Genomic DNA, 13,277 nt, shown 5'->3' on the forward strand with positions numbered 1-13,277 from the left:
TGCATAAAAGATTCATCCTATAATAACAAGAAAACTGGCAACTTTACAACTTCCCTCAACTTCCACTCTGGACCCTGAACCTAGTTCTTTTTACAGGACAAATTCCAACCTCCCATTCATCTCCAAAAGTTTACAAAAAGTTGTTTCGACTCAGCTCAACATTCACCTCAAGTCTATATGAAAATGTTCAATGGGGTCTCTGTCGGCTCAACAGCACAAAAACAGCTCTGACCAGAGTGGTTATGGATATTGGACTCCAAAAGTTGGAGTCCAATATCCATATTGGACCATATTGGTTCCTTATCCCTCCTCATCTTCTTTTATCTCTGTGTTGCACTTTATACATATACATACATATACATTTATACATAAACATATACTTTATAAAAGGAAATGTTCATTTAACAGTTGCTCACTCACTGTTGAAAAGCTGTATGCATCGAAATCTTGTTTTGTATACACTATGTGTAAACAAAATGACAAAATAAATTGTGTTTGTCTATACAGCTGTTTCAACTTACTCATGTCAATGTGTTGTTTCTGTGTTAAAAATGACCAAAACCACGAAGAGGAATCATGGACTGATGGATAACCCATGCTATGTTTAAAAGCGCATACCTGTAGATACTGTATGTTCTGTCCTGTTGCCCTGAACAGACATTGCTCATCACAACCTCATATTGATTAATATAACAGGCTAAAATATGATTTAAATCATTATCATATTTAAATTATTTACGTACTTGTTTTTTCTTTAAGTATTTGTGCTACCTTTATGCCATTGCAATGTACTCTGGTTCTTTTTGTTTCTTGTTAAAGCACTTTGAATGGTCTTGCTACTTAAATGTGCCATATAAATCAACTTGCTCTGTAACATACAGTATATACTAGGGATGGAACGGTTTATGAAAACCGTCCGAACTGTTCGGTTCGACTGTCTCGGTTCGATTCGCGTGTGTTGCGTTCGGTTCATGCGCTGCTCCTTTTTCTCATAGGGGAAGCGCGTATACTCCAGAGCAGAAGGTGGCGGTCCTGCGACCAAAGCCAACCACCAGTAGTAAACAAGAAGAAGAAGAAGAAGCGAAGCAGCTTAGCCGCGTGTAGCAGAAAAAAATCAGTTGTTGTGGAGAATTGTGTGGGTATGGCGAGTGGGAAGACGCACCAGCAGCACTTTATAGGTCTGCTGTATGGGACCACTTTGCATTTAGAGTGACCTACGATGACGGCGGAAAGAAAGTTGTGGATAATAGTGCAACAGTGTGCAAGCATTGTGCAACACGTTTTGTTTATGCTAACGGCAACATGACCAACATGTCATGCTAACCCCGAAATCCCACACTCCATCAGCGCTCCGCTCCGCTCCTCCCCGCTGCGCTCCAGACCGCCTGCACAAAGCAAAGCCTACAGCCTCTGCTGTGGCTCCCGACCGCTCCGATCTGAGTTCCTTGGAGATCGTAGAGGGCATGCGCGAGATTATTAAATTCAAAGCAGAAGAACATGCGGAAATGATCCATGGTTTCCGCGAAACATTAAAAATAATTACAATTAAATAATTTTTTTCATTAATTTCATAAAAAAAAAAAAAAACATTAATTTGTATTAATTTTTTTTATTTTTCGGTCTAACAATAAACATATACCGAACCGAACTGAAAACCGTGACCACGAAAACGAGAACCGAACCGAACCGTGGATTTTGTGAACCATTCCACCCCCTAGTATATACACGCCCTACTGTAAGGATTGGTTTTAATAGGGTTATGTTGAAAACATTAGATTTTAAAAACAAAATGTCCTTTTCCTGAATTTGTTATTTTTCCATTATATTTTTATTCATATCTATTTCTATTTTAGAAATAGAAATATTGAAATATGCACAAATATACATATTTTTGGTCAATTTCAAATATGAAATCAGATGATATAAGCAAACATTTACTCAGTACCCAGTAAGCTCTTTACAAAACAATTCTACTCTTTCTTAGTTGACTATTCATTACTTGAGCATAATTGTTGGAAGTACAGTCGTGATATCCTTGCTTGAGTACATTTTTGTGTACTCTACCCACCTCTGCCAATCTTGTTATTTATTTAACATTGTAATGAAACAGTTTCCAGTCAGTATGTAGATTCATTTCCTTTAAATAGGGCCTGCATGCTTCAAAACATGCATCCCCGTATAGTCCATTTGATCTAATCAACAGTTATTTTCCTCTGTATCCATATCTAGTTTAAAATGTTTAGTACAGTTTCTGTCTTAGTCACTTAAATAACATGCTGCTGTCTTTTTTCACATCTCTATTATTGCTGCTATTTTCACATATCCACTACTGTAAAAATGTCCACAGCGGTATTTTGATTATGTATTTTTCAGATGCACAGTATTTATATTTGTAAAAACACTGCAGAGTACAGTATTTTATTTGCTTTCTTTTTTAACTCTGCCACTTATTTTGTTATTTTTATACACTTTTTAAGGTCTACATTTGTGTGACCACTTTTGCTGTGATGCTTTTGCTGAAACACCACAATTTCCCTATTGTATATATATATATATATATATATATATATATATATATATATATATATATATATATATATATATATATATATATATATATATATATATATATACACAATGGGGAAATTGTGGTGTTTCAGCAAAAGCAATATATATGTATATATTTTTATGACAATAAAGGGATTTTATATTCTAGTCTAGTAACATATCTAGAGTGTGCCCTCTCCCAAAGACTGATGGAGGAAGGCACCAACCCACCATGACCCTGACAGATAAGAGGGTAAAGCAACCCGGAAGGATGTTATAATTGTGACAACCCAAAATAGCAAATTAATTCTAACCAAGATCAACAGTTACCCTGTTACCAAATTATTTTGTTTGAAAAATGTTGATACATTGACTAAAAGGTTAAACACATCTTTGTTTACTTATACTGTCTTATGACATTAGTCAAAATGTAACCAATATGATGTTATAAAAATCAAACACTAAATCAATGTATTCCTTGAATAAATAGGCTCAATAGCATACTTTTGCCATGTTCAAATACCTGAAGTACTTGTTAGCAAATGTATTTCTGTTCATTAAACTTCTACAACAGAAGTACTGACTTAACTGCTATTTCGTTTCTAGATGCAGACTGATGTGGCTTGTACAGTAGGCTAGTTCAATTTACTCAGTATTATTATTTTGCAGTTACACAAATCTTTCTTTAATACAATATCTGGCTATGCTACCCACCCTAAGATGGTTAAATAAATGACGATGAGATAAGACATGTTTTAACTAGAAATACACCAGACAGACACAACTACACAATTTATGAGATTTTTGTTGTTGTTGTAAAGCTTTATCATTTTAATATAATCTAAAATTGTCTCTGTCAGCTGTGCAATTTGGAGTAGAGTAAATATATACAGTATATATTGTCACTATCATTGTAAAAGTCACAGTCCAGATTTTTCCACAGTTACTGCCTTAGTCAATTAAATAACATGCTGCTGTCATTTTGCAGATTGGATGTTGCTGCTATTCATCACATATCCATTACTGTAAAAATGTCCACAGCTGTTTATTGATTTACTCTCCAGTTACAGAGCATATATATTGTAAAAACACTGTACAGTGCAATACTTATTTGTTTATTTTCTTACATCTGTTGTTTAATCTGTTATTTTATACACCTTTAAAGGTCCAATTTGTGTGACCAATTCTGCTATAACCTTTTGCTGCTGTTACTCAACAATTTCCCCATTGTGGGACAATAAAGGGATTTTCTATTGTATTGTATTCTATTCCATTCTATTTAAAAAAGATTTGAACATCATGCAGAAAATGGGCATTATCGAAACAGCTTAGAAATAATAAGTCTGTTTGAGTGAAGACAAGGTTTTTAGTGTGTAGTTATGTTTGAAGTGTTTTGATTTGCTTTAGAAATATGTGAAAAATAACTTATATGCATGCAGTGATATCTGTAATAGTTTTTCATACTGACCACCACTTTTTTAATAAATCTTTATTTAGTTAGCATTAACCTGCCTAATAACTACAGATGGAAATGAGCATTTCTTGCTATTAACTGTTGAAGTGCTTCTTTCCTGTGTTAAAATGTATTAAATATTGCATACATTCTCTCTGTAAAATAAAAATGATGATCATCATCATCATTTCTAATGTTTATTTTGGTCTAATATCTTTAAAATATTGGAATTTACACATACTTTGACATCATTTTGTCTGTCTGCATATTTTGTTTTTTTAATGATTCCATTCAGATTGGTTATCAACTAGTGTTAGTAGTGTTTTTAACAGATTATTTTTTACTCTTTCTCAAGTAATTTTGTTTTTGAAGCACTGTTTTTTTTTTAATATTTTTCTTGAAAAGGAAAACACACTGAAGAAGTGCTACTCTTACTTCAATTGAATTTCAAATGTTGACATATAAACACTTCCTCATCTTTCCAACTACATCTTAAGGTGTTCTTCTGAGCCATTAATAAAATACTATTATCCTGAATAAAAATGCTCACACTTTTCTTTAGGATTCTCTATAATTAATATCCTAAGTGTGTAGTGTTTGACCCAATGTAAGCCATCATTGTCACTGGGGGAAGTAAAGGAGGACTAATGAGCTCATGGTGACCCTTATTCATCTCCACTCCCGTTCTCCCTCTGTCCTACCCGCATATCTTATCCAAATCAGAGCAAATGTTATGTTTAACAAGAGACCCCTGGCTCATCTTCATTCACAGCAGGCTTCCGCCACTGAGAGGTCTGCTTTAATGACACACACGTCTTTGCCCTTGATTCGACAGTTTTGCTCATTTATTGCTCCTAAATCCAAATTCAGCCTCTATGTGGTGTGACATAAGCAGTGAGAGAATGACTGACCTATGTCATTAAGGTTGCAGAAGGTTCTCCATTCTGAGGGGTTTCGGCTCTTCAGGGTACTTGACTGCGAAAAGAACATAATATATAAAAACGCCTCATGTCTACAACATAGCATCAGGTCAAATAAAAATAATGGCCGTAATGCATTTGGAAGGTTCTTACTTTGAGTGTCAGGGTCCCATCCAGGTTGCTTGAAATTGTTGAGACCACATTGCACTGAGCTACAGTTGGGTAACTGGGGTTGGAGAAGCATTGGCCAGAGCTGCTGGTGTTGTTCTGGTTCGGACCAATCTCTGAGGCGCTGGTCCTCATCGCAACAGTACTGCCACACTCTAAATGTTTAGAGGATGATATGTTTAAAAAAATCTAGATCCCTAATACTTTCATGCTGAATTTTGCAGAAGAATTCATACTTTTAAAATCTTTAATATTTTATCACATTAAAACCACAACATTAATTTATTTTATTGGGATTATAATACGTGATAAAGAAACACAAAGTAATTCATATTTCTTAAATGGAAAAAAAACAATCTGCTTTATTTTTTTTATTTTTTGAAACTCTAAATTTAACAAGTGTGGCCTAAATTTGTATTCAGCCCTCTTATATTAATATTTTGAAGAAAAGCTTTACTGAGTGTTTGAAGGTATGTCTCTACCAGCTTTCTACATCTAGCGCCTAAAATGTTAGACCATTGTTTCTTACAGGAAAAGGTCGCGCTCACTCAGATCGGATACAGAGCAGCTGAATTTCAACCCTTGCAAAAAAAAATTTTAATTGGATTTAGGTATGAACTTTCAGTGGGCCATTTTTTAAGATGACCAAGTCTAACCTCTTGCGCAGGTCTGGCAGTGTTTTTGGGGACTCTTTTCTTTTTGTTTTTTCTTTACAGTGTCTTGTCTGGCGATGTGGCAATAAGAATAATTGTCTTGATACCAAAAAAAAATCCCAACAGATTTTACTTTCACAAGTGTAGCAGTATGGCAATTGTAATACTGCTCCACTTGTTTCATGCATATAAATTGCTTTATTATAATTATGCAGGGAGTTTTACAGTTTATATGGACACTGCAATGTAAATAGAGCAGAAAAACAGAAGAAGAAAAAGGAAAAAAGAAAAAAAAGAGAAAAGATGAAAGAAAGAGGAGATAGAAAGGAGACAATGACAAAACATTTTCAGTCTGCTTCATCACCTGTAACGAGATGAAAAAAGAACAGCACAACCGAAAGACATGGTACGAGATATACAATAAAGCAACACCTTGAAACTATCGCTAAAGTAGTATTATTAAGTATGACATGTACTCTGTGTTACCTGAAGATATGAATGTGGGCTTTCGTATGGAAGTGAATCTCTGAGTACCTGGAGCCAAGCACCTGTAATGGGGACTCTTTTCTATTGCGAGGCAAAAATCAACCCCATCACAAATATGTTTTAGCTGTTTGCAGGTTTTATTTTTTTAAAGCATAAGTTTCACATGTAGGCAAATATTTTTGTCACCCGACTAGATCACATTCTTCCACATTTATGCTGTGTCTCTTTTGTGGATTGTGAACATTTTAAACATATTTTTTCAACAATTTCTTTCTTTTTGCACTTAAGAAAATTTGGATTTTTGAAGTGCTTAACTAATAAGTGTCCTGTAATCAGAGTCTCCCACCTCAGCTGTTGACTGACCTCTGTCTTCGTCTGTTCATTCAGATTTACCATGACCCACTTGGCTATGATCAATTCTCTGATTAATGTTGACCTGAGCCAGCCAATAGTCACTTAATGTGGACAGCCATACCTCTGTGGGTTTACAGTTGCACTACACTCTTAATATTCAGACAATGGTTTGACCAAAGTTCGGAGAGAGGTCCAAAGATAATGATTTTTTGAATTTTTTTTATAACCTAACCCTGCTTTAAACTTCTCCCTGGGTCCCCCTCTAATCTATCTACTGCCTTCCTCATTCTTCACAATGTTGTTTGTTCTTTTACTGAGATCAATTGAAAAACAGATGTCTCAAGGTAACCTCTGAAGGTTGGTGGCAATAGATTTTTATTTATTTTTTTGGTAACAGAGTAAAAGGGGCAAAATACAAGCATATGTCCCACTTTTTATATTTCTACTTGCAAATTTTTTTTTAAGATTTGTATTATCTACTTTCCAATTCAAATTTATTTATTATTTTTGCTGTTTTATCACATTCAATCCCAATAAAATGTAACAAAATGTATTATTGTTTCTTGAAAAAAAAAGTATGAGAAGTAGCAAAGTTTATATTTTGCGAGGTTCTATATTTATGTATGCATCTTGCTTGGTGTTGTAAATAATACAAGCAGTTATTCATATACGGAAAGTCTCTTACCAGAAAGAGAGTAGTCAGTGTTGTTAATGTGCATTGCCTGTGAGTAGGACACACTGGGTTGGATCTCCTGGCCCTTGTCCCTTTGTCTCTGTCTGTACCATACAAACACACTAAGCATGGCCATGAGGATGAGGAGGAGAAAGATGATGCCCATGACAGCCCCTGCAGACTGGCGCTCTGAACCACGAGCGGGGCTAATTTTGGTGTATGGGTTTAGCTCTTCCATCATCAGAGCTGCTACATAGAAAACAAAGACAGTGAGTGACCTAAACCATATGCACTAGTAAATGTTTATCATTAACACAGTGCAACATCTCCAACAGCTCATCCACCTTGATCACAGCGGATGCCTTTATATCCAGGGCTACAGTAGCATGTTCCAGTCACATAGTCACAGGTAGCATTGTTCAGGCACTCGCACAGCAGTTGGCAGCCATATCCAAATGTACCAGCAGGACACTCTGCATGACAGAATAGTACATTACTGCATTTATCAAATTAAAGCACTTAGTGAACAGGAGCCAAACACATCCACAGGGTAATTTTGCACAGAGATAAAATGTGCTGGGTCCACTCAACTCTGCTCGCAGCCCGTCCCAATGAAGCCGGTTCGGCAAACACACTGGCCTGTGATGTGGTCGCAGTCTGCACCGTTTTGGCAGCGGCACACTTCGGCGCAGTCTTTTCCATAAAACCCTGAAGGACAGCCTGGGGATGAAGATGTATGTAATGTTTGGATGGGGTAGGAGGGAAAATGCAGAAGAGAGTGTAACACAATGTAAAGAGTCAAGGTCATATCACAGGGGAGCAGGGAAATCAATACAATTCAATGTCTCCTCAGCATACTCAATAAGGGAGTGAATAAATGGAAATGAAAGACTTCCTGTTTCAGCAGAAAACCCAGTTATGTTCTGAACGCAAGTTTTTGTTGTACAAAAGGAGCAACACCATTGGGAATGCTAAGATTGTGTGACAAGAAGAAAAACAGTCAAAACAATGCTCCTTATCATGCACAATAGCATGAGCCTGACTCTACAAACAACTCTGAACAAACCCTTAGGGTTCGGGATAATGGTATTTAAATTACAGGACTGAGGCTGATGAGCTGCACGATCAGTGAGTAAATGACTGGAATGTATTATGAGCAAAATGATGAAGTGACCATTATCTTGTTTTGATGTTGCTCTTTCTAAAAAAAAAAAAAAAAAAAAATGAAAATGGAAAGTTCACATTAAACATTAGCCTCAAGACTGGTGAAACATGCCTCCATGTCATGTACTGCAATTAAGCCAGTAGATGGCACTGTGGATCTAGTTTGAAAGGGTGAGGCAAAAACTCACGCTGTGTGCAGTAGAGACCAGTCCAGCCAGGGCTGCACCTGCACTCCCCATCATAGGCACTGCACTGGGCTCCATTGTGACAATTACACGAGTTGAGACAATCAGGGCCCCAATGCCCAGAGGGACAGGCTGCAGATGTCAGAGACACAGTCAAGCTCATGATCAGAGTTTGTGTCGACCTAAAACATTCATGCATGAAGCACCAAACACATGCAGGTTGGGACACTCTCTACACACTTGTGAAATACATTTCCCTGTATCATTTGAAAACCTCGCATTTACAGCCAGATGTTATAAAGGTATGGGCTCATTATGAGATTTTTTGGTTCATTCTGTTTCCATAGTTAAATGTACTTCTAATAAGCTTCCAGGGAAGGAAGCTTTATTTTCCGCTGACATTATGGAGGCCAGAATAATGCAATGCTGGCCCTCCATTGCACATTACCAGTCAGCTGACTGAAAGGAGCCAATACACTGTTTTTATTCATAAGATTTGGAAAATTTGGGCAAAGTCCAAATACCTTAAAAAAAAATGGTTCGGTCTTGAAACTCTGCTCCTTTGTCCAAACATAAGGTAAAGTAAAAACTAAATCGTAGAACAAAACTTGCATTTTTTAGTTAAACTTCTGCATCTGCTTGATGCTGCCAGCAGATCAGTTTTAGTCTAACATTGTTACTGTTGGCCAACACTGTCTCCATGTCAACTAACTGTAGATTTTCTTTAATACCTAATACATTTGTATGATGAGGTACTTTTGATTCAGTGTGGATTTAGCTAAAATACATAGATAAAAAAATGCCATGAATAGAAGATAATTTAGTCTTTACTTCAGTTTCATCTGCTTCTCTGTAATTGGTGGCAGGTGTAAAATCAAAAGGACTAAATGCTTTAACTTGAAAAAGTAGCTTTACAAAGTTTTAGTTTAGGCACGCAGAGGTATAAGTAACCAGTTATTTGCAGCTGCTTCTCCTGTGCTTTTTTTCAAAGTACATTTGAATGGTTTTAACCCAGATTATACATTATGAATATATAATTATGAACAAAACAAGTTTTATAATGTTTTATCATGATTTTTCTTTTTATTTAATTACAAAATCTTGGCACCTTATCAAGAGTGTCTAGATTTCTGAGCGCCACAGCACATATGAACACACACAATACATATCTGTTTCCCATGGTGTGCTGGCTCAAAGTTGCCTTAATGATCTTTGGCCTGAGGTGTACTTAATCAAAGAGCATAATGTATTACAACAACCATTTAAGCCAGCTATGTGTTTTACATCATCTGGAGCCAAGGGCATTACTTGTGGCTGCGTAGGGTCATGAAGATGACTAATGTGTATGAATTTAAACGTATGAGGCGAAATAAGAGAGGGAGATAGACGATGGGAACGAGAGAAATGTGGAAAATTTAAAAATTTAAAATGTAAGGGAGTCACATTTAAGTTGTACCCTGAGAGCAGTCCTGTCCTGTCCAACCGGGGAAACACTGGCAGGAACCGTCTATGGGGTTGCAGGTGCCATTGTTGGTGCAGAGGCAGATCTCTGCACAAGCCCTGCCGTACCTGCCGCTTGGACACACTGCAAAAAAAAATAAAAAAAATATGCAAAATTCAAAACACATCCACGTATAAAGCCAGCCTAACCTAATGTGAACCCTGACGTATCGTATCAACATCATGATGACATTAAATCCCAGCGTTTTACTGAAAGCAGGTGTATGAAAAACAAAGACTCTACGGCTGCTTGGTGAACATTTTCTCTAATGCAGGATATTGTTCTATTTGAGTGGACATGAAGTGAAATGATCTGTTTAGACAAAAGGAGGAGTTAATCATTGCCTCCTGTGGCAGAACTGTCCTATTTCTATCCACTAGAGAGGAATGAGTGATGCGCCTCAGAATTAAAATAGACCGTGTACACAGACCACTGTATAAATATTTTACGAAATTAATATTTTAATGCACTCTGTCACTATTCTATAAAAGATATCATTTTCAGGGAAATCTCTATTGTCTGTGTTTAAAGGTGGGATGAGAAGAGACAAATTGTACCAAGGTGTATCTGAGCATCAGGATCTTGGAGCTGCAGCACCAGAGATCAAAGTTCTAGTATAAAGAGAATAGCCCAGTGTTAGAAATATCTGATAAGGTGGCTCGCTGGGGAAGAGCGGGGTCGGACTCATTTTCATGTGGTGTGATTTTAATGATTGCATTTCAACTGGCTTTCCCTCTCTTCCCGAGAGCTCTTCCAAGCTCCTTCAAGCAGGTGGTCATTAAGCCATGAGGTTGACTCCCTCATGCTGCTTTTGGGGGATTTCAAACCTCAGCTCACTAGGAGAGCTTCATTAGGCTGGGGCTATGCGTGCTGGACAAAGGACAAGTGAGGGCACCAGTGGGGCTTAACATAAGGAGGAGCACAACCATGTTGCGGGCCACCTCCGTCCCTCGTCCCTCAACGCCTGCTCAATAGTAATTATAGCCATGACAAATTAGGGGTAGCTCTCATCTTTACTCGCTTCTCTTCCTTTAGCTGAGCTTTTAAACTTTTATTTATAAGTTACCGCATAAAACCATGAAAGAGAATTCAAAACAATCCTCCATGGCTTTTAGTAATTTATAAAAAAAATGGTAAATTATCAGAAGACTGTAGCGCAACAGTATAGATTTTTTTTCCCATGCTTGTTTTATCTCATATATTTATCAAAGAAAAGTCACTGAAGAGATAGAGTACACAAACATAAGCTAATTTTAAGCATGCAAAACTGTTTATTAAAAGATGAACTGAGGGGAGACAAAAAAAGAGCAATGTATTGTATCAGATGCTTCAGAGAGTAAATTGCATTTGTATTGATCATAAACTTTTTATATGCTTTTGTATTCATATGAATATATATTCTCAAGTTCTGTTACAGCTTTCCAATTGAAATTAGGCCTGGACTTTGACTAGTCCACTTTAGCAAGCAACTATGCTTTGATCTAAATAATTCTTGAGTATCTTGCATGTTTCAGGTTGTTCTTCATCTGAAGGGGAACTTCAGACCCAGCTCCAAATATCTGTCAGCTTCCAACTTTTTTTTTTTCAGGATTGCCCTGTACAGGTTTTGTACATTTTTTCATTACAAAATGTCATATTTTTACAGATTTAAATTTTTAGATTTTTTCTAGCACTGGCTTTAATAGTAATTAAGTCCTATTATTTGTATCTTTCACTCAGAGTAAAGTGGCTGCAATTCTTTTTTTTTTTTTTTGGATCTGTATTAACTTAGATTAGCTCATAATAGATATATCTACTTTTCCATTAGTCAGCATTTGTGCAGGTGATGGCAAACGGATGTCCTGTCAACATTTTTCTCATCTGTTGATCTCTTCAACTAGGCCAGACCTTTTACAGAACAATCTGCCTTATGACCCTGCCCCCGTTTTGCAACGAATAGAGTAAGGGAAATGCTATTGTATGATTTGTATGATTCTTAATCAACTTTAAAATAATATGCTACTTTGTGTTAGCCATCACACAATCTAATTTAAAGCTTGTGGTTTTAACATTGAGAAATGTGAAAAAGTTCAATTTGTAAGGAGTTTACATGTAACCCATAAAACACCAAAAACCCTGGTTAAAAGAAAAGACACAAGATCAGAATGGAAGTGGGACACAAGGTAAGAGCAGAGGGTAGGTGGTAGAAGGGTGGAGCAGGAAAAAAAAGAGGGAAGGAAACAAAAGGAAGGAAGGAAGGAAGGAAGGAAGGAAGGAAGGAAGGAAGGAAGGAAGGAAGGAAGGAAGGAAGGAAGGAAGGAAGGAAGGAAGGAAGGAAGGAAGGAAGGAAGGAAGGAAGGAAGGAAGGAAGGAAGGAAGGAACACAAAAGAAGAGAAGAGAGGGACAGACAACACAGGAAGGAAAGAATAATGCTACAAAATAAAAGTGGAAAGAAAAAACTCGAAGGTTCAAAGGACACAAACAGGATAAGAGATGAGCAAAGAAGCGAGAGGATAACGTGGAAAATCAGTGAATAACAAAGGACACATGTAATTAAATCAGAATATACGAAGACAGCAAGAGCAAAAAGAAAGAAAGAAGGAAAGACAACAAAAAACAGAGAGAACATGAAGGTCAAAAAAGGTAGTGTTGAACAAAAAAAGATGGAAAGAAGGACATTTAGACCTTGAATTGATAGAAAAGTCTAATGTCCAAATATTTTTCCATTGTGTTATGTCTTCTTTGTTACACTTATTCAGAGCTGGAAAAATAGTGAAACCATTTCCATACCTTTCCAGACCAAATAGAGAATCTGTAATAAAAAAAAAGCCCTAACAGTGGTCTAACGATTCACTAAAACATCCATTTAGGTGAAAGATGGCAGCAAAATAAAATTAAACATCACAATACAATCTTTTTGCAAAATGAGATCTTCACCTAAACAATAAAGAGTAGTATGGTTAAACTCAATTTTATAAAAAGAATTGATGAGCACATGATTGCTCTTTGTGTTTTAATGAAAGATTTTACATGCAGCTCCAAAATCAGATAGATGTTCTGCTAAATGTATGCAGGCCTTCCTTGCTTGAAAATACAAATACATTTTATCAGAATCAGAATCAAGTTTATTGCCAAGTAGGTTTGCACTTACAAGGAATTTGACTTGGTGTTGTTGGTGCAGACAAAAAACAAA

The 13,277-nt window shown here is 36.5% G+C and overlaps 1 protein-coding gene across 6 annotated transcripts in view; it reads right to left on the bottom strand.

The window, feature by feature from the left end:
- The window catches only part of megf11 (multiple EGF-like-domains 11), a 180,930-nt gene that overhangs the window by 5,014 nt on the left and 162,639 nt on the right, over positions 1-13,277 (bottom strand). For 2 of the 6 annotated variants that reach the window (XM_038268939.1, XM_038268937.1), the window contains 7 exons: positions 10,060-10,188; positions 8,607-8,735; positions 7,846-7,974; positions 7,599-7,727; positions 7,267-7,500; positions 5,074-5,243; positions 4,912-4,975 (listed from right to left, as the gene is read on the bottom strand). In XM_038268939.1, coding sequence (XP_038124867.1) covers positions 4,912-4,975; positions 5,074-5,243; positions 7,267-7,500; positions 7,599-7,727; positions 7,846-7,974; positions 8,607-8,735; positions 10,060-10,188 — 984 coding nt within the window. Of the gene's footprint in view, positions 1-4,911; positions 4,976-5,073; positions 5,244-7,266; positions 7,504-7,598; positions 7,728-7,845; positions 7,975-8,606; positions 8,736-10,059; positions 10,189-13,277 lie in introns of all 6 variants that reach the window. The other 4 variants (XM_038268938.1, XM_038268936.1, XM_038268941.1 and 1 more) reach the window with 2 other exon arrangements.

Source organism: Cyprinodon tularosa, unplaced genomic scaffold (genome assembly GCF_016077235.1).
Source record: "Cyprinodon tularosa strain WSP-4 unplaced genomic scaffold, ASM1607723v1 ctg71, whole genome shotgun sequence".
Classification (NCBI taxonomy): Eukaryota; Metazoa; Chordata; class Actinopteri; order Cyprinodontiformes; family Cyprinodontidae; genus Cyprinodon; species Cyprinodon tularosa.